Source organism: Cyprinus carpio, chromosome B7, assembly GCF_018340385.1.
Source record: "Cyprinus carpio isolate SPL01 chromosome B7, ASM1834038v1, whole genome shotgun sequence".
In the NCBI taxonomy this organism is placed as follows: Eukaryota; Metazoa; Chordata; class Actinopteri; order Cypriniformes; family Cyprinidae; genus Cyprinus; species Cyprinus carpio.
In genome coordinates, this window is record NC_056603.1 from 42,670,401 (window position 1) to 42,696,731 (window position 26,331).

Consider the following 26,331-nt stretch of genomic DNA (forward strand, 5'->3'; position numbering starts at 1 on the left):
CGAGAAACATGAAGAGTACCTTCTTAATTGTGTCTCAGAGAGGTGATGCGTCCTGATGTGATGGAGGAAGTGATCGTGTCGTGTGTCATAAAGCACTTGGGTCTGGTGGATGCGCTGCAGTCGCTGGTGAACTTCCAGTACAGAGAGATGCACAGAGAGGAGCACAACCTGCTCTGCAAAATCATGGCTGAGACCTTCAAGAAGATCAACGCAATGGAGAGACAGTTACAGGTGTGTGTCACAGCAGCCACAGATGCAGCGCTCCTCGAAGCGTGCTGTGATTGTATCCTGCGTCTGTGTTTGTTTCAGAGTGTAGCTGAACTGGAGCAGAAGTGGCAGAATGAAGCAGAAGAAGCTCAGCAGGGCAAACTGGAGAACAACTCTCCCTTCTTCCACGACTATCACTTCTTTGAGGTCAGTAATCTGAGACACATGATCGTTATCCCAGTGAAAAGAAGTACGCTTGGCATAGTTCAAAAAGAGTACTTATTATGGAATAATATACTTTAAAAGTGTGAAATAAATGTAATATTTTTAGACACTTCAATGCATGTTAATTGCAATTAAATGAAGATGTATCGTAGTTTAAATTTATATTAAATGCAGTTAGCTGAACTTTAGACTGATATTTGACCTGCTTAAGTACATCTTTATATTTAATTTCATAATTATTTCTATTGTCTTTGAAATATGGTTAAAGTACTGTTGAATGTACTGTCAAGCATTTATGATAAACGAAAATATACTTTGATGTCATTTCTATTGCAACCTGTAGCTCATGTATTTTAACATATATAAAACATTTATTTATTTTTTATTTTATTGTTAATTTTTTAAATGTGTTTTTAGATATATTTTTATTTAATTAAAAAGGTATCATACTGTTTTTAATATAATTACATTTTATTTGCTAAGTTTTATTTTGTGAAACCTTACTACGTATATGGAATAACCGTTTTATAAAAGCAATAAGCCCCATGAAGCCGTGGTTTACAGTGAATTTATAACAGCTAAGAGGGTTAATGCCTAACAACGCCCCTTAGCTGTTATAAATTCACTGTAAACCACAGCTTCTTGGGGCTTACTGCTTTATCAACACTCTGAATAATTTGTAATACATAATTATTCTCTGTATATTCTCTAAGTGCCCACGTTAACAATATTGTGCATATTCTTTATCGTGATGCATCCCATTAAAAACCCCGGCCATCGCCCATCGACAGTCATTATGAGACTCGTGCAGAATCTCCAGTTCCTTTAAAGAGTAATAGAGCCATTGTACTTGAACAGCTGCAGAGAGTGTGGGATTGATCAGCTGTATTCAGTGGTTTGATTCTGATGCTGTAATTGCAAAGGGTGATTCTTTTGGTTTGTCTTGTGGCCCACAGAATAAAATGAAGGAGCTGGAGCTTCTGTGTTCACTGAAGGAGGTTCCTCTGGACTGCACTGATCCAGAAAACGCTGTGATGGCTCTGAGGTACGATGGGAAACACATTCTGACTTTATGTAGTAAATCTTCATTTTTCTCAAAGTGTTTTTACATCTACGCTACTGTTCAAAAGTTTGGGATTGGTACTTTTTTTTTTTTTTTTTTTTTTTTTTAAGAAATTAATGTTTTTTCTTTGCAAGGATGCTTTAAATTTATCAAATGTGAAAGTAAACTTATTTATAATGTTACAAAATATTTCTGTTTCAAATAATGTTACTCTTTTGATCTTTCTATTAATCAAAGAATCCTTACAAAAATCATGTGACACTGAAGACTGGAGTAATGATGCTGAAAATTCAGCTTTGCGTCACAGGAATACATTACATTTTATTATATATTCTAATAGAAGACAGTTTAAATTGTAATAAAGTTTCACTATATTTCTGTAATTTTACTGTATTTTTTATCAAATCAGTGCAGCCTTGGTGAGCAGAAGAAACCAGTGTTAATGTAGTTAACTAAGACTAAAACTGAAATAAATAAAAAAATAATAAAAAAAATAAAAATAGATATAAACTGACTTAAAATGTTTTAATAAAATATATATATAGTATATATTGTTGTATAAGTTTGTGTGTATGTATGTGTCTGAATACTGGATTCTGATTGGCTGGCAGGTGTACAGTAAAACCGTTTAATGCACAATATATAAATTATGCTAAAATGACAACAAACACACCAAAATTACTAAAACTTTAACTTAAAAATAAAATGGAAACTACAAAAATAAATTGATTCAAAATATTAATAAAAACTATAAGTATCTTAATAATACTAAAATAACACTGTACGAGACTTCTTTCAAAAACAATAAAAAACAAATCTCAGCCCCCAAACTTTGGAGTGGGAGTGTACTTATGAGATCACTGGTATTCCAGATAATCGTGATGTGTGCCTGTGTGTTTTGTTTGAATCAGAGAGAAGTTTTTCCACGAGGTGAACTCCACGCAGCAGCAGAGAAGCTCCGTCTCGCTGGCGAAAACTAGAGCGCTGGTGAAGAGCCTGATCAACCGCTCGGAGCTGCTGCTGCATGTCACCATCGCACCGCAGTGCAAGAGTCTGTCCTCAACACCAACATGCACACCAGGTGACTCACACACACACACAGGCTCGCACACGCACACACACACACACACACACACTCACACTCACGCACGCACACACACGCGCCTGCAGAAACAAAAGTACAAATGCAGTTAACAGGTTTTCCTGTGTACAGCCTGTAAGTCGGTGTCAGACACCAAGTCGATGTCTCCTGTGGTGAAGCAGCCGGTGTTCCTGCGGAGTATGTCTGCTCCCTCAGATTTGGAAATGATTGCCAACAGTGATGTGGAGTTCACACATGGAGCACAAAGGTACCTCAGACTCAGCAGAAGCGTCAAATCACAGTTAAAGAATGAATAGATCTAATCTCTGATATATAAAATATGCACACATATCAGTCGAATTATATATTAATGATCCAACTTTCTAATAAACGATATTAAACTACATTACTCTGTGTAGTTAAATATTATTATTAAACTATATTACTCTGGAAAAGCTTTTTATGATTATTATTATTATTATTATTATTAAAGCTGAATTACTTATTTATGCATTTACTAATGCATTTACTAATTTATGCATTTATTTATTTTGTGAAACTATTCCAATGCCAGCTGAATTTGCAGTCATTCAAAGTTCAGTTCCTCAAAAACATGGCTCCGTTTGTTCAGATAAGGGACTGTTCAAGAAATCAACTTATTGTAAACCATTTAGTGATGTTTGTGACTCAAAAATGACACGTTTTTTTTTTTATGTTATGTTATTTTATTTTTTTTTTTTTGCACTTTGCTTATTGCTTTAATAGGTCCATTTGGCTAAAAACCAGAATATTTCTGTAATTTTTGCAACTAATTGTCTGACTGTCTAGCATGTATTTATTTATTTATTTAATATTATTATGTTAATATTTATTTATTTATTTATTTATTTATTTAATAATTATTATTCAATAGTTTGTTGTAAATCATTTAATTATGTTTGTGGCTTAATTACACATCAGTTTTATTGTTATGCTAATTTGGTTTTTAACTTATTGCTTAATTAGGTAATTTAGGTAAAATGCTAAATGTTGCAACACTTTTTTTTTTTTGCTAATTGTTTGGCTGTCTAGTATTTATTTATGCATTTTATTTATACATTCATTTCTTTATTTATGCATTCATTCATTTATGCTTTCTTTTAATCAATTGATATTTAATAATTTGTTTAGGGTTGTAGGGTTGGGTATCGTTTGAATTTGATCAATTCCGATTTGTATTGATTCCCAGTGGTCAAATATTTAGATATCAAACATATGTATTCTGTGTCTCATTTTGCAAAACATTTAATTGCTGCTGAATACCTTAAACAAAAATCAGCAGGCTACATAAAAGCCGGGCTCCATTGAGAGCTTTGTTTGTGTGCAAAATAGAGCTGCACGCTTCTGGATAAACTGAGACTTTAAAAAAAAAAAATGGAGGTTGTGGGTCTCTCACAAATCTGAGAAAAAAAAAATAGACAACTAAATGGAATGATTCAATGACTCTCTCTGGATGAATCAGTGTTTTTGAATGAATCTCTTGAATGAATGATTCAAAGACTTATTTTCACCACCTAAAAAAAAAAAAAAAGATGGCGCACAGGAAATCGAAAATTTTACAACAATTATCCGATTCCTGACCTTAAGTATTCGATTTTCTAATTGAAATTGATTTTCGATTCCCTACCCTTCTTAATGAACAATTTTGTAACATTTGTGGCTCAATTATTTATTTATTTTGGCTTATTGCTTTAATAAGTAAATTCAAAATGTTGCTACAATTTCTATACGAACTAACTAACTGCCAGTCTGTGTGTGTGTGTGTGTAGGAGGCGCCTCCATCCATCCAGTCACCGGAGCAGCTCTTTTACTCTGCTGCAGTCGCTGACCATCGAAGACAGCAAGGACAAGCCCACGTACAGCGTGCTGCTGGGACAGCTGTTCGCCTTCATAGGAACCACTCCGGATCAGACCGTAAGACCAGACTCATTCAGCAGGACACTGGTGTTGCTCACAGACGAACATCAGCACTTAAAGTGCGTCTTCTGTCTGCAGGTGTCCAGCAGCAGCTTCCTGTCTGCGGCTCAGACGCGCTGGAGGAGAGGCCGCACCCGGAGACAGGCTCTGGTTCACATGAGGGAGCTGCTCACCGCCGCTGTTCGGGTCGGAGGAGTCACACATCTGGTCGGCCCCGTCACCATGGTGCTGCAGGGCGGCCCACGGTACATATAGGGGCCGTTTACACGACAACGTTCAGCCAAAAACGGGAGACTTTTTAAAAACGCAAGGGAAATACTTTTCCGTTTTTTACTACATTGTTGTCGTGTAAACAGCCTTAACCTCAGATATTTACACAGACACTACTGTTCCACTGTTTGGGGTCAGCAAGAGTCGTTTTTTGAAAGAATTGAATAGTTATATTTCTATTTCAAATAAATGCTTTTCTTTTAAACTTTCTGTTCATCTGTGAATACTGAAAAATAAAATGTATCACGATGTGCACAGAAATATTCAGCAGCACAACTGTTTTTAATACTGATAATAATCAGAAATGTTTCTTGAGCATCAAATCATCATATTAGAATGATTTCTGAAGATCGTGTGACACTGAAGACTGGAGTAATGATGCTGAAAATTCAGATTTGATCACAGGAATCAGTTACATTTGAACAGATATTCACAGAAAAAAAAAGATATAAGTTGCAGTATTATTTCATATTATTACAGTTTTTACTGTATATTTGACCACATAATTGCAGCTTTGCTTAGCAATAGAGACTTCTTACCAACCCCACACTTTGGATTTTTTGGTTAATATTGATAGATCAATCCACAGATCGTTGCATCTCTGCTGTGAAGCTTCAGTTGTCCATATGAATGTGTGTGTGTGTGTGTGTGTGTGTGTGTAGAGTGGAGGAACTGACCTGCGGTGGCATGATGGAGCAGGTCCAGGAGGCCTTTGGAGAGACCATGACATCAGTGGTGTCTCTCTGTGCCCGTTACCCAATCGCCTGCGCCAACAGCATCGGCCTGCTGTGCACCATCCCCTACACCAGGCAAGCATTCAGCCCTTACTTCCTCAAATCAAGTATGGAATTCTGTCCATGTGGAATTATGTAACAGGACCAAGGTGTTTTTTTTTTATCAGAAAGATGCAGTGGTAACCTTAACATTTTATTTTATGATTTAACATTTGTAAATGGTCTAAAGCAAAAGAGTTGTAAAAATTCTGAAAATCTTTAAGAGCTCATAATTAGTTTAAAAAATGTAATATATTACACATTAATTAATAAATCAGTAGGTATATATAAAGTTATTTAATTTAAGTGTCATGTTTGTGATTTTTTTTGTTTTGTTTTGTTTTTGTTGTTCATATAAGCTATAGCTTCTGACCTTTAAATCAAAACATACTCATGATTTTATGGCATCAATTACTGCTTTATTTAATCAGAAAAACAGTCTAAATATTATTTGTGTATTTTGATTTCATTTTATTAGAATAAGGCCAGCACCACCCCCTATGGAATTAAAACTCCTTACTGAGCGGGATTTAGGACCCGGGGGAGGCTGCCTCTGCACATGCTATTACTGTTTACTCTATCTATTATACACCGAGCACATCATTCTGTACGTGCATTCTCAGTTTAAATGCAGCGATCCAAAACAGTAAATCCAATCACCATTCAGGCAAAACTTTGCTTCAAGAATGAGCCACATTGCTGACACGATCTAATAGCTAGCACACCCTGAGCACATGTGAGTTAATGTTTTCCTCTTATCGGCAAGACATATTGCCATTATTTTTCATATCGGGTTGATGCCGATATTTACATTTAAAGCCATTATCGTCCGATGCCGATATTTACATTTTAAAGTCATTATTGTTCGATGCCGATATGTACATTTAAAGTCATTATCGTCCGATGCCGATATTTACATTTAAAGCCATTATCGGCTTTTATATTCCGATATTGGTCCGATAAAATCGTGCATACCTAGTTTTTCCTGATTTCTTTATAGCACAGTTATTTTATTACAGTTTTAGTAAGTTTAGTGCATTAATCTAAAATTTCTTTTATTTCAGTAAGTTTCCAAGGCAACATTTCTAATTTTTTTTCAATGTAGATTTTATTTAAACTTAGCTTACTAGTTAAAGCTAACAATAACAACACTGTACAACAGAAAATATGTCAACTCTGTCAACATTCTATTAGTATTGTTGACCATATGTTAATAATGAGGAATATTCCGATGACGTGGTGTTCCTTCCGTCTCTGTAACATGCTGTGTGTTGCTCCGGTCAGGAGTGAGGAGCAGTGTCTGGTGCGCAGCGGTCTGGTTCAGCTGATGGACAGACTGTGCAGTCTCAGCAGTCAGAGAGACAGCAGCTCCAACGAGAAACAAACCAAAAAACAGAAAGTGGCTACAATGGCCTGGGCTGCTTTCCAGGTGCTGGCCAACCGCTGCATCGAGTGGGAGAAAGTCGAAGGTGAGGGAAGATCACCGCAGCCAGGGATGGGCAGTATTTTATGTTTTTTTTTTTTTTATGTTTAACGTTAACTGACGCTAGCGCTGTTGATGATTAGGAGGCTCCACAGACGCAGTGCATTCTGGACTGGCTCGACAGGTGTCTAGCTTGCTAACCAATCACCTGGCTCGCGCGACAGACTGCTGCGGGAACCAAGCGGCGGGAAATGATGCCCTGCAGGATGTGCTCAGTTTGCTCAACGATCTGTCCAGGTACTTCCTGTTCCACCTGAACATAAGAAATTTTCATACCATTACATCCCTTTTATATAAAAAATACCTATTTTTATGGAAATTCTGTTTTACTTGTGTGTGAACTGAATGCAATGTTTTCAGACACTTAATTACATGTTAATTACCATTTAATTAAAATTTGTTATAGTTTTATACCAAATGCAGTGCTTTTTTTAGCCACTTAAGTAGGACTTCAGTGTACTTCATATGTAATTTCATAATTACTTTTTATTGAAATTTGGTTGAATGTACTGGCAAGCATTAATGGCAACCTAAACTATACTGTAATGTAATTTCTATTGAAGCGTGCATGTCATGTATTTAAATATATTTGTAATTGTACATTTGTACAAGGATGAAGTTGCAATTTAGTACATTTAAAATATATTACATTTAAATGTCATTTCAAATAACACTGCAGTTAAAATGAATAAAAAACAGTAATTTTATTGTAGAAATAATAATAATAATAATATTGCCAGTTATGTATTAAAACATTAACTAGTCAGTAATTATGCTAATTTAAGTCCCATTTCCTAAAGTTTGGTTCATAAAGGGTTAAGTACACTTGAACATAAATTTGAGATGATGCCGTTCAGTTTTGCAAATCTTTTTGATTGATTGAAGAACCTGCTCAAAAGAGTGAATCGTGAATCGCACTAGTGACTACACTGGATGCATTACATGTTTCATTTTGTTACACCTTTTTGTAGTATTTCAACAGTCCGTCATCAGTTAAACTGCATATCTTTCAACTATTTGCATATCCTGGATAAGTGTTTCTGGTTTTTGGGATGCTTCGATACCACTTTTTCCAGTACTCGACCGATACTTTTATTTTTGGTGCTTGCCGATATCGAATACCGATACCGATATTTTCATTCTTTTTGTAACTTTTTACAATATTGGGTACAGAAACCAAAAGAATATGTATAATATTAGTTGGTTAACTTAATTTATCAAATAGACATATCCTTCAGTTATTTACACACTTGAGTGTTCAAATGTATTTTACAAGTTTTAGTTACTTTCACTGTTAATTTTTTGCTGTATGGTACATCATCTTTAATTTAATAGCATCAGTGGTGGACAGTAACGGAGTAGCTTTACTTCGTTACTGTACTTAAGTACATTTTTCAAGTATCTGTACTTTACTGGAGTAGTTTTATTTTTAGTGACTTTTTCTTTTACTTCACTACATTCCAAAGCGTAAGATCGTACTTTTTACTTCACTACATTTCATAAAACATATCGTTACTCCTTAATAATATATCACGTGCTCCGACACGCAGAAGCAGTTTCTGTTTGATTAATTGTTCGATTCTTTTCAATTAACCTTTTATAACGAATCATTCACGAATTAGAATGATCTGATTGCAGCTGTTCTCGAGTCGACAACTGACTGATTCAAATGAACCGTTTAGTGCGAGTCTCCAGTGAACTCAATTCACAAATAAGAAAAGGAGATCTTGTGAGCGCGCACGACTGATGCTGCTAAAAGTAAGTTACTATTGTCGAATTTTAGGATTAATTATTGTAACTGAAAATCATATTTAGGTCAAAACTGTCATTTGTTTGTGAACTAAATCTGCTGTAAAGGGTGATCTATTTAAGCCCACTGAAATGGTTGAATGCAAACACATCAGCATCTGTGCCTCTTAGGTAAAAAAAATAAAACATTAAAATAACACAGATGAAATAAAATAACTAATGCACGTTCAAATTCCCGCTGCCATAACATTAACAGTTCTATTAAAATGTTACGCATTTATCCGTATGTGACGTCTGTTTTTATATTGTTTATCAACAGTATAAACGTTTATATTGTTTGAATTAACCACCCAAGTAGACAGATATTAATGTTTATTCATAACCATACTGAAAATAAGTAAATATTGGTAGCTGATGCTAACTGTCTAGCTAACAAGCTTGCTGGTGCTAAGTTTAGTAATTTTTAAAAATAAAGTCCAAATATTTTTATTTAACCACCTAGATAGATTATATCTGGGGGGAAAGAAAGGCTGTGATGTTCAGAACATGGTAACTACAGTAATTATCAAAGTGGGAAGTGATGTCCTCTGGGAGTATTTGACCAGGGGTGTTTAGACCACAGACAAGCTTTGAGAAGAAAAAAATTACTAATTTTGATTAGTAATATGCATTGCTAAGAACTTAATTTAGACAAATTTAAAGGTGATTTTCTCAATGTTTTGATTTTTTTGCACCCTTAGATTCCAGATTTTCAAATAGTTGTATATCAGCCAAATATCATCCTTTCCTAACAGCTTATTTATTCAGCTTTCAGAAGATTCATAAATCTCAATTTCGAAAAATTGACCCTTATTACTGGTTTTGTGGTCCAGGGTCACAAATCTGTTTTCTCTCAGGTACATCACAGTGTAAGCTTCATAGTGAACATTACTACATCACTCTCATCAGCGTAGGCCATATCAACAACAAAAATATATCTTGACTCCATGTAGTGGTTATTTTGGGAAAATTCCAGGTATTTTGAGCAGTAGGATTATAAAAAAATAATATGTGCTAATATAAAATTAAATGAAGCAGCCTATATAAAATTGCAAAATAAATCTATCTATCAGTACTTTTTTACTTAAGTACATAAAAAATAGAGTACTTTTGTACTTTCACTCGAGTAAAATGGAAAAGGAGTACTTTTACTTTTACTGGAGTAACATTTTATTATACGTATCTGTACTTTTACTCAAGTACTTGATTTGTGTACTTCGTCCACCACTGAATAGCATTAGAGCTGCTCCACCCCAAGGTCTCAGTGCTGTAATCACGCTCTTTGCTGTAATAATGCAGGAAACCACTCGTTATAATCTTTCAGATATATAAGTAGTGTTTTTTCATCTGAAACATGCTGATCCCTACTGGTTTGAACTGTTGCATCGCTCTTTCTCCTCTTCCAGGAGCCACATTGGCAAAACCATCCTGAGCCAGCCTGCCTGCGTGTCTAAACTGCTGTCTCTGCTTCTGGACCAGCGGCCCTCGCCCAAACTGGTGCTGATCATCCTGCAGCTGTGCCGCACTGCGCTGCCGCTCATGAGTGTGGAGGATTGTGGGAATGTAGCGCTGCCGTCCTGGAGCTACTCGGCGTATGCGCTGGATGCAGAGCAGCAGGAGGCCAGTGACCCTGCCTTCCGCATCGCGTCGCTGCTGCTGGCCAAGCTGGCGGACTACGTGGTGCCGGGTATGAGAGAATGCAGCTTGATTATAATCAATATAACAAAAGGGTCTCTCAGATATATGTTTTTAAAAGTCTATTATGCGTCTGTGTTATCAGGCCAATTTTTTAACATTGCAAAATCTGCACTCTAAAACTAGCTTGTAAGAAAATAAATTGTTCAAAAGTTTGAGGTCAGTGCAATTTTTTTAAAAGTGGTTTTATGTTCTCTACAGTTCACTAAGGCTGCATTTATTTGATAAAAAATACAGTAATATTGTGAAATATTATTGCAATTTAAAATAGCTGTCTTCTACGAGAATGTGGTTTATCATGTAATTTATTTCTGTGATCAAAGCTGTATTTTCAGCATCATTATTCCAGTCTTTAGTGTCACATGATCTTCAGAAATCATTCTAATATGCTGATTTATGGCTCAAGAAAAAAACTGTTGAAAACAGTTGTGCTGCTTCATATTTTTGTGTAAACTGTGATGCATTTTATTTTCCGCAATCCTTTGATGAATTGAAAGTTGAAAGAACAGCATTTTTTTTTTTTTATGTAAATTTTCTGTAACAATGTTTTTGCACTTTTTGCAGTATTTTTACTGTCGCTTTTGATCAATTAATGCATCGTTGCAACATCTTGGCATATTTCAGTTAAATAAAACTAAATATATATATATATATATATATGTATATATATATGTATATATATATATTCTTTGCTTGAAATAAATTAAAACAATTTCAGCATTCAATGAACAACATATTTCATTTTTATTTAACTCGATCTAGTAACATAAAGCTAATCTAAACAAAACAAAACAAAAAATTAAATATGCAACAAAATTACTAAAACTAAAAAACAGAAATATTAATAAAACTATAATAGTATCTCAGTGATACTGAAATAACCCTGGCTGCTAAACAAAAATATTGATTTCTTTAAAAAAATTATGATATAAAAAAATCTTACTGACTTCTAGTGCATCAAGAAAATCTGCAAATTCACTGGCTCTATTTTTCCTTACATTATTATTTTAATTTACTTCCAGACACTATTTAATTATGCATTTCTAACTTTTTAATAATTTATTTAATATTTTAATAATGTAATCATTTTAATATTATCTGGTCTTTTTTTCTTTCCTGCTTTATCAGGATGTGGAATTATTGATGTGGAATCATCTTAACATGTTAGTTAGTTAGTTAGTTAACAAACATGCCCCTTTTATGTAGGTTGTCAGACGTTGCTGTCCCCCAGCGCCTCTGAGGCCGACACCAGTCTGACCCGGGCCTGTCCGAAGAGCAGCGCTAAGACCGACAGAGACGCTAGCGAGGAGAGTGAAGCCGTGGACGGCAAGCTGTCCATTTTCATCCATAAAAGAGAAGACCAGTCGTCCCATGAGGTGCTCCAGCCCTTACTCAGGTATAACATGTTCACTGAACACATGGATACGGACACAGTATTGGAGAAGTTATGACTGACGACAGTATTTGTGCGACACCTTGCAGCAGCTCAGAGGGTCGTCCCTTCCGCCTCGGCACCGGAGCCAACATGGAGAAGGTGGTGAAGATGGACCGGGACATGACGAAGGTCAGCTCTGGTTTAGTGTTGATGGGATTGGGGAACAGAAAGCAGTGCTGGATGTAGGGCTGTGTGATATATATATAGTCTGCGATGATATCATAATTGTTGTTATAATGATGTGCAATTTGACAATATCGAGTATTTTGCAAAAACCATTCAAAACACCTACAGAGTGCAGTGCATTACGTGAAGCCTAGACTAGTGTGTGTGCATTTAGAGTGCGTTCTTTCACTGCATGATTCTAATAAAATATATTTACTATGAATTTAAAACATGGGGACAGAAAATGTATATATTTATATAATTTTATATTGTTAATCAATATCACACAAAGAGTGCCGTTTTTTTTTTTCTCCAAAAATTACCATGATTAAACTGTAATAGTGATTTTTTTTTTACAACAGTTAAATAAGAGACTTACGTTTTAGACGCCATAACTGGCTGTTTTTGCTCTATTTTGACAACGAAAATAACTCCAAACACAGCCACAGCACTGTTTAACATCTCTGAGCAACTTAACAGTGTTTGGTTCCTGAATGAATCACTCATTTAAATGATTCGGTTCAATAGCAATGACTCACTTATTAACAGTGACTTGCTGCCACCTACTGGCGGTTTTAATTTCACATTTAAAGTATGTTTTTGTTATTTAATCAATTTCGAATAACGGTATTCAACGTTTTATGCTTAATATATTGAAACATTATGTATGGATTTATAATAGCAGGTTAAATGCATTCATGTTCTGCACTAAACAGTAATGTCTTATTATTTTAATTCACTTAATTTGACTCAAAGGATAATGCACACTTCTAGACTCAAAGGTAAAAATGCCCATAAAAGGTAAAACTCTATTTAAACTTATTGGGGAAGATTAATTTCTGTCAGACCACCACACAGAACATGAAGAATATCAAAAACATCAGGAGTCAGCTGGCAGTCCTTAAGATATCAGCACAATTACACACTCAGCAAAATATCATCTAATTATCGTTATCGATAAAATCCCAGAAAATATTGAGATATTAAATTTTTTTTAGCTGGATGAGTGAGATGCTGTTGGTCTGTGTTTTGCAGAGCGGCTGCTGTGAGGTGATCACGGAGGAGGCTTCGTCTGCTCTGAGGAAAGCCAATAAATGGGCTCAGTCTGGGCTTATTGTTAGCGTGGGTCCCCCAATAGAGAGCACAGGCCAAGAGAATGCTGGGATATCCACCACAGGTGACAAGAAGAAAAGCGCCCAGTCCACAGTGTGCAGAGAGAGGAACGCTGAGCTGGCTCGGTAAGAGTAATTTACAGTATCTTCAGAAGCTCTCCCAGTTTTATATTAGAAGGAGAAATGCCTGAAAGCCTGTGATCTGACACACAGCTCAGACCCGGTGCGGCCCTTCATCAGCGGTCACGTGGCGAACAGCATGGCTGCGGAGGTCATCGCTCTGCTGCACAGTCTCCTGACGGCCCCCGAGTCCAACACGGCTCAGATATGGACCAGCACCGCAGAAAAGGTGAGCTGTGTTCTCTCATAAAGTAAAAATACTTCACTGAGTGCTCAAATAAAAAAAGAAAACAAATAGATGAAACAGAATTAGAATAGAGAGTGCTAGTGCTACGGAAGATTTCTGAGTTTCTCCGTACCTCTGTCTCTCTCTCAGGTGTTGTCCAGGGCCTTGATGTACATCCCTCAGTTGGGAAAGCATGCTGAGAGTATTCTGGAGAGCGGCAACAGCAGCGGCAGGAAGTTAGCCAAGCTGCAGGCCATTGGCCGACAGGCCGTGGCGGCTCTCTGCGCGCTGGGAGGATTCAAGGAGAACATCAAGATCGGCTCTGAAGTCCAGGTGAGACATTATGATACACTATCAGTCAAACGGTTCTGAACAGTAAGATTTTTAATGTACTGTTTTTTTAAAGAAGTCTCTTCTGCTCACTAAGCCTGCAGTTACTTTTGATGAAGAACAGCAAAAGCAAGTCAAATATTTTTACTATTTAAAATAACTGCTTTCTATGTGAATATCTGTTAAACTGTAATTTATTCCTGTGATCAAAGCTGTATTTTCAGCATCATTGCTCCAGTCTTCAGTGTCACATGATCTTCAGAAATCATTCTTATATTCTGAATTTCCTGCTCAAAAAACATTTATTATTGTTCTTCTTATTATTATGTTGAAAACAGCTGAGTATAATTTTTTTCATGATTTTTTGATGAATGGAAAGTTGATCTGAAATAGAAGTCTTTTAAAACATGTCTTTATCATCACTTTTAATGATTTTAATGCATCCTTGCTAAATAAGTGTTAATTTCTGTAATCCCCCCCCCCCCCCCCCCCCCCCCCCCCCCCCCCCCCCCCCCCCCCCCCCCACCCCCCCCCCCCCCCCCCCCCCCCCCCCCCCCCCCCCCCCCCCCCCAAAAAAAAAAAATGATACTGACTCCAAGCTTTTGAATGGAATAGTGTATAATGTTACGAAAGCATTTAATTTCAGATAAATGCTGATATTTGGATCGTTCTATTCATCAAAGAATCCTGAAAAAAAAAAAAATATATATATACTCAACTGTTTAAAATTTTTATGTTTTGAAATAATAATTTAAATTAATATAAATCAATAGTGTTGTTATTTTGTTATTTATTATTATTTATTATTGTTATTGTGATTATGATGAATTGAGTTTTGATGCTGAAAATTCAGCTTTACATCACAGAAATTACTTTTTATAATATATTCAGATAGAAATCAGTTATTTTAAATAAAAATATTTCACAATTTTACCGCTTTTGCTGTATTTTGGATCAAATAAATGCAGGCTTGGCGAGTAGAAAGACTTCTTTAAAAACATTAAACATCTTACTGTTCAAAAACCTTTGACCTGTAATGCAGAAATGCATGCATGGTTTAGCAGGTGACGTATGTTTTTAGCAGATGAATTATTTCAGTTGCTCTAGTGTCTTGCTGAAGTGTTTGTCCGTGCATGTTCTCGTGGCAGGTGGTGGGTAAAGGTGTGTTGGACAGTGTTGGGGTCGTCATGTCCATTAATGAGCAGGAGGGAATGGCCACGGTCAGGTTTCCTTCCTGTGAGTACCGGCGCACCAGCAAAGCGTCTGATGTCCTCACCGTGCCCATATCCCGCCTCTGCACCCCTCGCTCTGAGGTGATCACACCTTAAACCTCTGTAGAACTGCACAATTTCAGATATTTAGCTTTGCTGTTTACATTTACATTGAAGAGTGAAAATGTTTCCAGGTCATAGTTTAACTGCACGTTGTTATCTGGCTCATCCACTTCAACAGTGTGACACAGATGCTGGGGCTTTATTCATTTTTACACATAACACAAGTTACTCCCTTGTGAAAATAAAGTACTCTTTAGCATACTTTTAAAAAGAGAACTTTTAATACACTTGAAGTGTGAGCTGAATGTAATGTTTTTAGAGAATTAATTGTATATTAATTGCTATTAAATGAAAAGTATTATAATTTAAATTGATGTTGAATACAGCTAGCTGAACTAAGTAGGACTTAAGTACATCTTTATATGTAATTTCATAATTTGAAACATGGTTAAAGTACTGTTGAATGTACTGTTAAGCTTTTATGATAAACTAAATTATACTTAAATAGAATTTCTCTTGAAACCTGTATGTCATGTATTCAAATATATTTGTAATGATGAAGTTGCAGTTTAGTACATTTTAAATATATTAACTTTAAATTTAATATCAAACAATCAAGTACTTTACGTGTGCTTATGTTAGTCATCACATCAAAGTAAGTGTACTTCTTTAAAACGCGACAAAAGGTTTAAACTTCATCAAATAAAATCATTTTAGCACAGTGCATTTTTTAAAAGTATACTTAAGTGTGTTAAGAAAGTATAGTCCATTTAAGTTTGACTAATTCTTGTATTTCAGGTTCAACTTAATTTGTTTCCATTTTAAGTTTAGGTTATTCTGTCTAATATTTAGAACTTATTTAATTTCAATTAACTTTTTTTTTATATAAATGTTGCATTTTTAATAGTTTTAGTGTTAATTAAAATACTTTTTTTTTTAAACCATTATAGAAAATTTTTTGCAAACTTTTTTTTTTTTTAAATGGAATCAGATTACTCTTATTATTGATGTGGAATCATCTTAACTAGTTAGTTAGTTAGTTAGTTAACAAACATGCCCCTTTTTTTGTAAATATAAAGTAACAAACCACTGTTTACTTACCATTTTGCTGACTAACTAAAGAAAAGCAACCTGGGCTAAAACCAGAGAAACGGACGCTATGAGATATGAATAAACTTGTCTGTGCGTGTGGACTTGTGTGATATCTGCTGTCAGCTCTGTGTGTTTGTGCTCAGGCTCTGCCGCTGCACAAGCTGTCCATCACAGAGAAGGTTGTTCAGGCCGTGCAGTCCATGCTGCTGCCGCAGGAGGGCAGTCTGTCCATCCACACGTCTCTGCCTGCGTCTGGAGACGGATCCAGTCCTGTGATGGCTGTGGTGCGTCTTCTGGCCGAGATCAGAACCAGGTCAGACCCTCAGCGCACCACGAAGATGGACGTCAAATACCAATTGTTGCTCTTCTTGTTTGTGTATTATTAATGGTGCACAATCATGACGGTTTGGTAAAAGAAAAAAAACACTCTCCTTCGATCCATGAACGTTTCTCTCAGTTAATGTACGCGATCTCACAGTCTAAACTAGTCTAAACATAGTTTTAAATTAACTTCTAAATTATACAATTTCTGTTTGTTGTTGAAATTGAATCATTTACAGAGTGGCTGTCATAACTTGTTTCATAAACATGCATTAAATAACGAAGACATCACTAACAGGTAAAGTAAAATATACTGAGTATATAGTCTCTATGCTCTTCTGCAGACTCCATTTCTCTAGCAAATAACTCGCCGTGTAGACACTGATGACTTGGCACGTGACATTTTGTTTACAAGCTGTTTTAATGAGGTCTTTCCTGATTGAGTGATTACGTGAGGGGTGAGATGTTCATTCATGTTTATTTCACATTAAAACTAATAGTAAAGAGGAAGGGATGATCGTCAGATCTGAGGTGATCTGTCATGCCTCAACAAATGGTACCAAACGACATTTATTGTCTGAATTTCCTGAAAAAATACTGGATTGATTTGTTCAGTACACATGCGTACCGAACCGAAAGAGCCGTGTACCGTTACACTGCAATTGTGTTTGGGATCTGGGTGTTTATTCTGTGTGTCTGACTCCGTCAGGGCGTGTTTGGTGATGGCGCAGCTGCTGGAGGACAGCTCCTTCTGTGAGGAGTTCATTCAGCAGTGTCCCGCAGCAGTGGAGGTGCTCAACCTGATCGCTCAGGAGTGCAGTCCTGGTGAGACACACACCTCAATCATGCAGCATCCTAAAACAGTAACCGTAAAATAAAATAATATTCCATCTTAATTTAGATTTTTAATACAGTTTATATAATTTCTATGAAATTCATATAAAATAAAATGTTTATTATATAACCATAAAAGTAAATAAAAAATATTATATTTATTTTTATTTTATTACAATTGTGACCCCGTATGACAAAACAAGTCCATAAGGGTCAGTTTTTTAGAAATTGAGATTTCTACATCATCTGAAAGCTGAATAAATAAGCTTTCCATTGATGTGTGGTTTGTTATGATCGGACAATATTTGGTTGAGATACAACTTTTTGACTATCCGGAATCTGAGGGTGCAACAAAATCTAAATATTGAGAAAATCACCTTTAAAGTTATCCAAATGAAGTTCTTAGCAATGCATATTACTGATCAAAAATGAAGTTTTTATATATTTATGGTAGGAAATTTACAAAATATCTTCATGGAACATGATCTTTACTTAATATCTTAATGATGCTTTTGTGCTCCAGGGTCACATTTATGTTTATTAATTCTTTTTAATTCTAAAACAATACATGTTAAATCTTTACAATAAGGTTCATTAGTTAATAGTAGTCAACTACTTTAGTTAACATGAACTAAGAATGAATAATACTTCTAAAGCATTTATTAATCTTAGTTAATGTTAATTTCAACATTTACTAATACGTTATTAAAATCAAAAGGTGTGCTTGTTCACATTAGTTAGTGCACTGTGAATTAACATAACCTAACAATGAATGACTGTAAATAGTAAATTAGTAAATATTTGTGCTGTCAAACGATTAATCGTATTCAAAATAAATAAAAAAATTGTTTACATAATATATGTGTGTGTACTGTGTATATTTATTATGTATATATAAATACACAGCATGTATTTTGAAACTATTTACATGTATTTACATGTATATATTTATATTAATATAATTTATATTATATATAAATATATTTAAAATATAAACAACATATTTTTCTGAAATGTATGCATGCATGTATTTGTATTTATATATACATAATAAATATACACAGTATACACACATATATTATGTAAACATTTATTTTGGATGTGATTAATCGTTTGACAGCACTAGTAAATACTAGGGCTGTCAAATGATTAATCACGATTAATCACATCCAAAATAAAAGTTTTGTTTACATAATATATGTATGTGTACAGGGTATATTTATTATGTATATATAAATACACACACATAAATTATATATTTAGAAAATATTTACATGTATATACATTTATATATTTATATTCTTATATTTTATATTATATATAAATATATTTAATATATAAACATAACATATTCTTCTTAAATATATACATGCATGTGTGTGTATTTATATATACATAATAAATATACACAGTATACACACATATATTATGTAAACAAAACTTTTATTTTGGATGTGATTAATCGTGATTAATCATTTGACAGCCCTAGTATTTACTGTAATAAACGCATTGTTCATTGTTTGTTTGTTGTTTGTAGTACATTAACTAACAGAGCAAACCTTGTTGGTTCTTGAGCGTCAAGCAGGTGCTTTTGAGTTTGTTTACCATATTTGATGTGCTCTATGTATGTGCTTTGATCAGTGTTTATATGTGAATAAAAGCCTAAATTAAATACGTTTATCATCTGAAGTGATCATGTCTCTTCAGTAGCATTGTTATCCAAGTGTTGTTATTTTGTTAACTAATTAAAAATTGATTTGTTAATAAAATAAAGCTAAAATCAAATGAAATATAAACATTAGATGAAAAACGTACAAGTTCTAAAATTACCAGAATTACTGCAACTAAAATTTCAATAAATATAACGCTAAATAGAAATATTTAAAAGAAAAAAACGAAATGAAAAACAGCAAAATTATTAAAACTGAAAATATAAAACATTAAAAACTAATTCAAAATATTAATACACACTGTAACAGTATTTTTTATTTTTTTTGTAAAAGCTTAAACAGAAGTTTGAACTGCTTCACTTTGATTACTTTTACAATACCTTTATTAACTTTTTTAATGTGTGCAAGTTTTAATCACCCTCATGTATTTTTATGTTTCATGAGATTATTATTATTTATTTTTTCTCCATACAATGAACCAAGTATATTCCAGGTCTTCTGAAGCCATGTGATGTCTTCCTGTTGTGTAACAGCATTTATTGGCATGACTGTTGGTGTGTGTGTTTGCAGGAGAGCGTTTAGTGATGGTTGAGGCTCAGTGTGAGCGGGTTCGGATGCTGTATCGAGACTGCGCTCGTCCTCCACCTCCTCCAGTGCAGAACGATCAACGTCAGGTGAGAGGAGCATCATTAGAGCTTCATTTAATGCCATCGAGAGGAGCCGCTTGTGTGATATTATTATGTCTGCTAGCGTTCTCTCAGCTCCCTGCGTGCATCATGTGGGCTGCTCAGTAAACACACAAAACCACTGGCAGACATAAAGCCTTCTGATTGGCTAAAAAATATAATCAGACTGGAGCTGTTAATAATATTAACGTCTTCCTCTCTCTGCAGCCGAAGGAAATCACGTGGTGCCCGTCGCGCGTCTTCCCTCCGGTGCGCGCCTGCATGTTCTCCTCACACTTGACCTCCGTGACCTTTCTGGCCGATCCGAGCGCAGGTGGAGGCCTTCCCAGAGGAACGTTCATCTACGCCACTTCACCTGTGCCTGTCCAGGTAACTACAGCCTGTTTGGGTGCTTTTATTAATGTTTTTAATGTTTAGAATTTCATTTTTATGTTTTCATGTTTTCTTTTAACTTTAGTAAATGTTTTAGTAATTTTGTTGTGTTTTTGACATTTTTATTATTGTTTGTATAGTTTTTTTATAAAGTTTTAGTTTTTAGTTTTTTTTATAATAACGGTAATCAGATGCCAATTTTCCACAATTCTTTAGGGTCTTAATGAAAAGTCTGCAACATAGTTTGGTTAAAATTACACCGTTAAAACAACACCGTTTTAACCCTGTCAAAAACAACTCTGTCTACAGCAAGCCGTTTAGTGCATGTCCCTTCAAATGTTAATGAGCTGTGCTGACCCCGCCCCCTCTCTCTCTCAGGGACTGTTTACTTCAGCTGCATTCATCGTGAAACTTGCTAATTAGCACATTATTGGGAAAGGCAATTTGCAAAGATTCATAAAATGAGAAAGATTTATAAAGTCAGAATTGCGTGATATTAACTCACAATTCTGAGAAAAGGTCAGAATTGTGAGATAAAAAGTCACAATTACCTTGTTTTATTTTTTATTTAGTGGTAGAAACAGGCTTCCATAGAAATACCCACCAACGCAAAAAAAAAAAAGCCCACCTTTCTTTAGCTGTCAAGAACCATGCCTGGAGTAGTCTATATCTGTCTCTGAGTTTCTCCATCTTTTTCTGGTTTCCAGGCTCCTTCCTTTTACTGGGAGATCGAGGTTGTTTCTTTCGGAGACTCGGAGGATGACAGCGGCCCTGTAGTGTCGTTCGGTTTCTCCCCGGAGGCCGAGAAGAGAGACGGCGCTTGGACCAGTCCTGTGGGCACCTGTCTATTCCACAAGTACTGACCCGCTCCATTCAACATGTTCACTGGACTGTTCTTTCTGTTCCCCTCTGCTTCCCATCCTAACTCCTTTCTTTTTATGTGTCGTCCTTGTTGTTGTCTCTCTCCCGCTCAGTAATGGGAGGGCGGTACACTATAATGGCTCCAGTTTGCTGCAGTGGAAGAGTGTGAGACTAGACGTGGCTCTACTTCCTGGTGAGACGGGACGGCTTTTATTCATTTGAGCATATTATGTTGTTCAAGCCAACTGTTAAGAAAGCTACTTTTGAAACTGTTAAAGCACATTTAAAGGGGTTGTTCTTTTCCACGACGGCGAATTGCTTATTGTTTTCTGTAACTCCTATATATATATATATATATATATATATATATCTCAATAAATAGGCCTATACGAGAAATATATTTTAAGGAAAAGAAAGAAAAACTGTGCAACGAGTAGCCTAGAATGCAGAGTTTCGGTTCATTTGTGTGCTGTGCGAAAGGAAACCAAGACGGCAGAAAGCGGCATCCTATTTTTCTTTGGGCTTATTTTACAAAACCACAAAGATTTGTTTTTATTGTGAATGTACTCAAATAAAAGCAAACCTTTTACAAATCCAAATTATCTTTATCATTAAAAGCAGTAATTGCTTCCACTGTTAGAAGGAGAAAACTTGAGTGATTGCACCGGATGAGCACAGTTAAGCTTTGCTTTCTTGAAAATGCAGCATATTCATTATCATAATAAAATACAGTCAGTCAAACATATGGGAAAAAACACACACTGCTCAGTTTAAATATGTAGCAAAACATTTTGTTTTACGTGGATATTTAAACACGAGTGAAGTACTACATAATAAATAATATTTTGGCATTGAAATACATTGCGAATACGGAAACATTGGATTTTGTGTCAAATGAGAGACCCAACGTTGGTTTCAGTTTAGTTTTAGCCTAAATGGATGGGTTTTGGCTTGTTGTTTATTAAGCTATAGGCTAGCCTCTTTTTAATTCTTGTTCATTTCTAAGTACTATTAATTGAAATGATTTGTTGTGGAGGAAACTATAATAGCCTAGCTATGATTACAGTGTTTATTATAATTTTGCAAACATTTCGCATCGGCATTAGGCCTATTTCTGAATGAAATAATAAAATGCAACTTGTGACTTGTTTTTTTCTCTAAAAAAAAAATAGATTTTTTTTTGTACACGCAGCATATTTTTTTAATATTTTGATCAATTACTGAAAAAAAAAAAATGCCACTGTTTCTGATCCATCACAGAGTTTATTTGTTCATGCATGATTGTGGAGCTGCTGTGGTGATGGTTTGTGGTGTGTTGGGACACAGGGGATGTTGCAGGCATCGGTTGGGAGCGTTTGGAAGGCACTCCTCCTCCCCCTGGCCAGCCTCCCAAAGGAAGAGTGTACTTCACCTACTGCGGGCAGCGTCTCGCTCCTTATCTGGAGGACGTGGCCGGAGGCATGTGGCCCGTGGTACACATTCAGAAGAAGGTTTGCACACAAAAGATAAATCATCAGTTTCCGTTCATTTATAGGTTAAAATGTATATGCTTGGGAGGAAAAAAGCCCCTGAAAGTGGTGTTGCCGAAAACACAGTTTGCTAATTACATAAGATATGTTTTTTTTTGTTGTTGTTGTTGTTTTTTTGTTTTTTTTTTCATTATTATTGTAGTATTATTTGTAAACTATTGTAGTATTTATTAATATCTTGTATAATTCCAGTCTTCATTTTAATTTTAGTCATTTTATTTCATTTTATTTGTTTCAGTTAGTTGCCAAGGCAACATTTCTAATTTTTATTTACATTTTAAAATGTAACTCAACAAATATTTACATTTTATTTTATGTATTTCAGCTTTATTTCAATTAAAGACAGTTTCATTAAGAATAGGGTGGGGAATCAGAATAGGGTTCCAATTCCAGAATCGGACACTTGTTGTAAAATTAAAATTTCAATTCCACCTATCAGTTCCTGTGTGCACATCTTTGTTTCTTTTTTTTTAGGTGCCGAAAATGGGTTGTAAAAAATTTATTTGTCTTTGAATCATTGATTTAAGAGATTTATTCAAAAACACGGATTCATCCAATAACGAACTAAATCTTGTCATTCAGTCACTGAATCATTCCATTCATAAATTCCATAAGATTTTTACTTGTCTTATATTTTTTCTTCAGAGTTGTGAGAGAACTACAACCTCCATTTATATAAAAGAAAAAAGAAAAGAAAAGAAAAAAAGTAAATTTGTGTAGCCTGCTGATTTTTTGTTCATGGTAATCAGCAGCAATTAAATGTTTTGCGAAAAGAGACACAGGGAAAATATTTTTAACATTTTAAGTGTTTGACTTTTTTTTTCTTTTTTTTTAAACCACATTGGAATCGAAAACTGGAAATCGATAAGAATCAAAATTGGATCGATACCCAACCCTAATTAAGAATAACAACATTGGCTGTTATACCCAATACAGATAATGAATAAAAAGGAGAGATTATAAATTAGGTGGAAAGACAAAAATATGTTAAAAAAGACAAATAAGTAAAATGGACAAATAAATTTCAGATTTCAGAGTGTAAATAAAGAACGAAGGGCACCTGATAGGATATAATGCATCATATCTACTAGTGCTGGGCGGTTTGACCAAAAATTTATATCACGTTTTTTTTCTAAATTATGCCGGTTTCCCGGTTTATGATGGTTTTTTTTTTTTCTCATGCGTAATCAGGTGTACAATGCATTTTCTGCTGGTTGATATTCCAAGACGTGCTTTTAGCCCGACAGCACTTGCACAACATGGTTGTTTGGTCGACGTCGGATTTTTGGAAACCAAAAACCCTCCAAACAACAGACCAGGCCTCTCTTTTTGGCACACGTTCTTCTGTCATGTTCTACTAGTTCTGCAGCATCCATCTTCCCTGTAACGCCTGTTTCACACATACTCCGTCTGCAGTGGGACGCGTTTGCAGTCCGCCACTGATCCGATATATATGTATATATATATATGTGTGTGTGTGTATATATATATATATATATATATATATATATATATATATATATATATATATATATATATATATATATATATTTTTTTTTTTTTTTTTTTTTTTTTCAGCATTGTGAGTCTTTTATCACAGAACGGTAACAATCTTTCATAGTTATAGACATTAGTTTAAACTCAATAAATATAAACAACGCATTATTCATGCATTTTACTTCTAGGTTTGTATAATAAGCTGCTCAAGCAAGTGGCAAAACATTTAAACACAATAATTAGCCTACTTTTCTTGTTAAAATATTTCAAATTAAAACACCACAGTCAGAAACAGTCTCGTGCCTTTTGCATTTAAATCTTTATCACAAGCAATCCCACGGGTCTTAATGAACTTTGTTTTTCTGCCTCCATATAAGTGAATATATATATTGTTTTCCTTGTATATCTAAAGGTGCACTTTTTCTTGTTTTAAACCTAGCCAAAAACCCATGTGTTGCATGTGAAACAGCTTTAATTAGTATACATTTTATTGTGAAATGACTGCATTTCCGTGTCAATCCATGTTCATTTTTCCCGCGAACAATGCGCTGTCACTTTAATTCAGCGCATGCAGCACAGCAAAAATAGACTCGGTACATAAACGATCGCTGCACTGCTGCAGACGCACCGCTCCTTGAACGCACTGATGGACCACAACCTCGTGCAGTATGAACGCTGGAATCTGTTAACATGGGTGTGTAAAAAAAATACGCACTGCAGACGGAGTATGTGTGAAACAGGCGTTATAACATAACACCAGAGCTCTACTGTGTTTACCGCTGTCGCTGCTTAGAAGTGCAACATTGTAAAGGGTCCGTCTGAAACAGTGTGCCGCGGCCGTGGCGCATCATAACGTTCCGAACGTTGAGTAATTAAATACATCGGTATGGCGGTATATTAAAAATTAACATCGTAACGAAAATATACACCGGTTTTCGGTGTAAACCGGTATACCGCCCAGCACTAATATCTACTTATCAATATTATATGTTTTCCTGGATTCTGCAGTTCTGGGATATTCATTTACATACATTTTTATGGGTGGTTTAAGCATCCAAAAGTGCTTATGTAATTGCTCTGGGTAAATGTCTTCTTATTATATGCCCTTGAGTCCTGCTTTATAAACATCTTCATTCTCTTTTTCAGAATACGAAGATTCACGCAAACTTCGGCTCCCGGTTGTTTGCGTTTGCAGAGGGACAGGCTCACCGAAACGCCGCCGATCTCTGCATGGACCTCTCAGAGGAGATCAGCGCCAACTTCGAGGCTCTGCCCTTCGCCATGGCCTCCGACAGCGACAACGACGCCGGCACGAGTGTGGCGTCTGACTCGGGGTCTCACGGTCCCCCGTGTCGCATCGCTGCGGTCGTCACAGCACAGCAGCGTCAGTCTCCAAATATTCACTTATAGTTTCAGAGCAAAAAAACTGTGTGCATGTACAGTAACTGTCTTACTGAAATGTTTTAATGTTTTTGAAAGAAGTCTCTTCTGCTCAACAAACCTGCATTTATTTGATCAAAAATACAGTAAAAACTGTGATAATGTAAAATATTATTAAAATTTCAAATGGCTGTTTTCTGTGTGAATATATGTTGGATTTTAATTTATTCCTGTGATCTGCAGCTGTATTTTCAGCATCATTACTCCAGTCTTCAGTGTCACATGATTCTTCAGAAATCATTCTAATATGATGATTTGCTGCTCAAGAAACATTTCTGATTATTATCAGTGCTGAAAACAGTTGTGCTGCTGAATATATTTGAGGATACATTTTATCTTTCAGGATTCACAGATGAAAACAACGTTTAAAAGAACAGCATTTATTATATATTATTTTATCGTATTTATTATTTGAAGTAGAAATCTTTTGTAACATTATAAATGTCTTTGCATGTCACTTTTGATCACTTTAATTCGTTCTTGCTGAATAAAAGTATTCATTTCGTAATCACCCCAAACGTTTGAATGCTAGTGTATCACGGTTTCTACAAAAATATTCAGCAGCACAAACATTTCCAATTTTGATGATAATCAGAAGACGGATTATGAAAATTCAGATTTGATCACAGCAATCAGTTACATTCAAAAATATACCACAATAAAAATATTTCTTTTAAATTGTAATTGTTTTTTCATTATTTTTTTGATCAAATAAATGCATCCTTGGTAAGCAGAAGATACGTCTTTCAAAAACATTTTAAAAATATTAATTATTTAAAACTTTTGGTAAGAATCTTTTACATTTTTTCCAGTTTTAAATCATCTG

The 26,331-nt window shown here is 35.1% G+C and overlaps 1 protein-coding gene across 1 annotated transcript in view; it reads left to right on the forward strand.

The window, feature by feature from the left end:
• Positions 1 to 26,331, forward strand: part of LOC109089058 (probable E3 ubiquitin-protein ligase HECTD4) — an 87,479-nt gene that overhangs the window by 32,370 nt on the left and 28,778 nt on the right. The window contains exons 26-50 of the mRNA XM_042728769.1: positions 39 to 231; positions 310 to 414; positions 1,389 to 1,477; positions 2,407 to 2,576; positions 2,709 to 2,844; positions 4,385 to 4,529; positions 4,611 to 4,777; positions 5,465 to 5,611; positions 6,860 to 7,044; positions 7,142 to 7,295; positions 10,253 to 10,533; positions 11,748 to 11,937; positions 12,024 to 12,105; positions 13,177 to 13,379; positions 13,467 to 13,602; positions 13,750 to 13,932; positions 15,078 to 15,242; positions 16,439 to 16,608; positions 17,326 to 17,441; positions 19,691 to 19,794; positions 20,014 to 20,175; positions 20,886 to 21,034; positions 21,153 to 21,232; positions 22,366 to 22,529; positions 25,212 to 25,449. Of these exons, the coding sequence (XP_042584703.1) occupies positions 39 to 231; positions 310 to 414; positions 1,389 to 1,477; positions 2,407 to 2,576; positions 2,709 to 2,844; positions 4,385 to 4,529; positions 4,611 to 4,777; positions 5,465 to 5,611; positions 6,860 to 7,044; positions 7,142 to 7,295; positions 10,253 to 10,533; positions 11,748 to 11,937; positions 12,024 to 12,105; positions 13,177 to 13,379; positions 13,467 to 13,602; positions 13,750 to 13,932; positions 15,078 to 15,242; positions 16,439 to 16,608; positions 17,326 to 17,441; positions 19,691 to 19,794; positions 20,014 to 20,175; positions 20,886 to 21,034; positions 21,153 to 21,232; positions 22,366 to 22,529; positions 25,212 to 25,449 (3,914 nt within the window). The remainder of the gene's footprint in view (positions 1 to 38; positions 232 to 309; positions 415 to 1,388; positions 1,478 to 2,406; positions 2,577 to 2,708; positions 2,845 to 4,384; positions 4,530 to 4,610; positions 4,778 to 5,464; positions 5,612 to 6,859; positions 7,045 to 7,141; positions 7,296 to 10,252; positions 10,534 to 11,747; positions 11,938 to 12,023; positions 12,106 to 13,176; positions 13,380 to 13,466; positions 13,603 to 13,749; positions 13,933 to 15,077; positions 15,243 to 16,438; positions 16,609 to 17,325; positions 17,442 to 19,690; positions 19,795 to 20,013; positions 20,176 to 20,885; positions 21,035 to 21,152; positions 21,233 to 22,365; positions 22,530 to 25,211; positions 25,450 to 26,331) is intronic.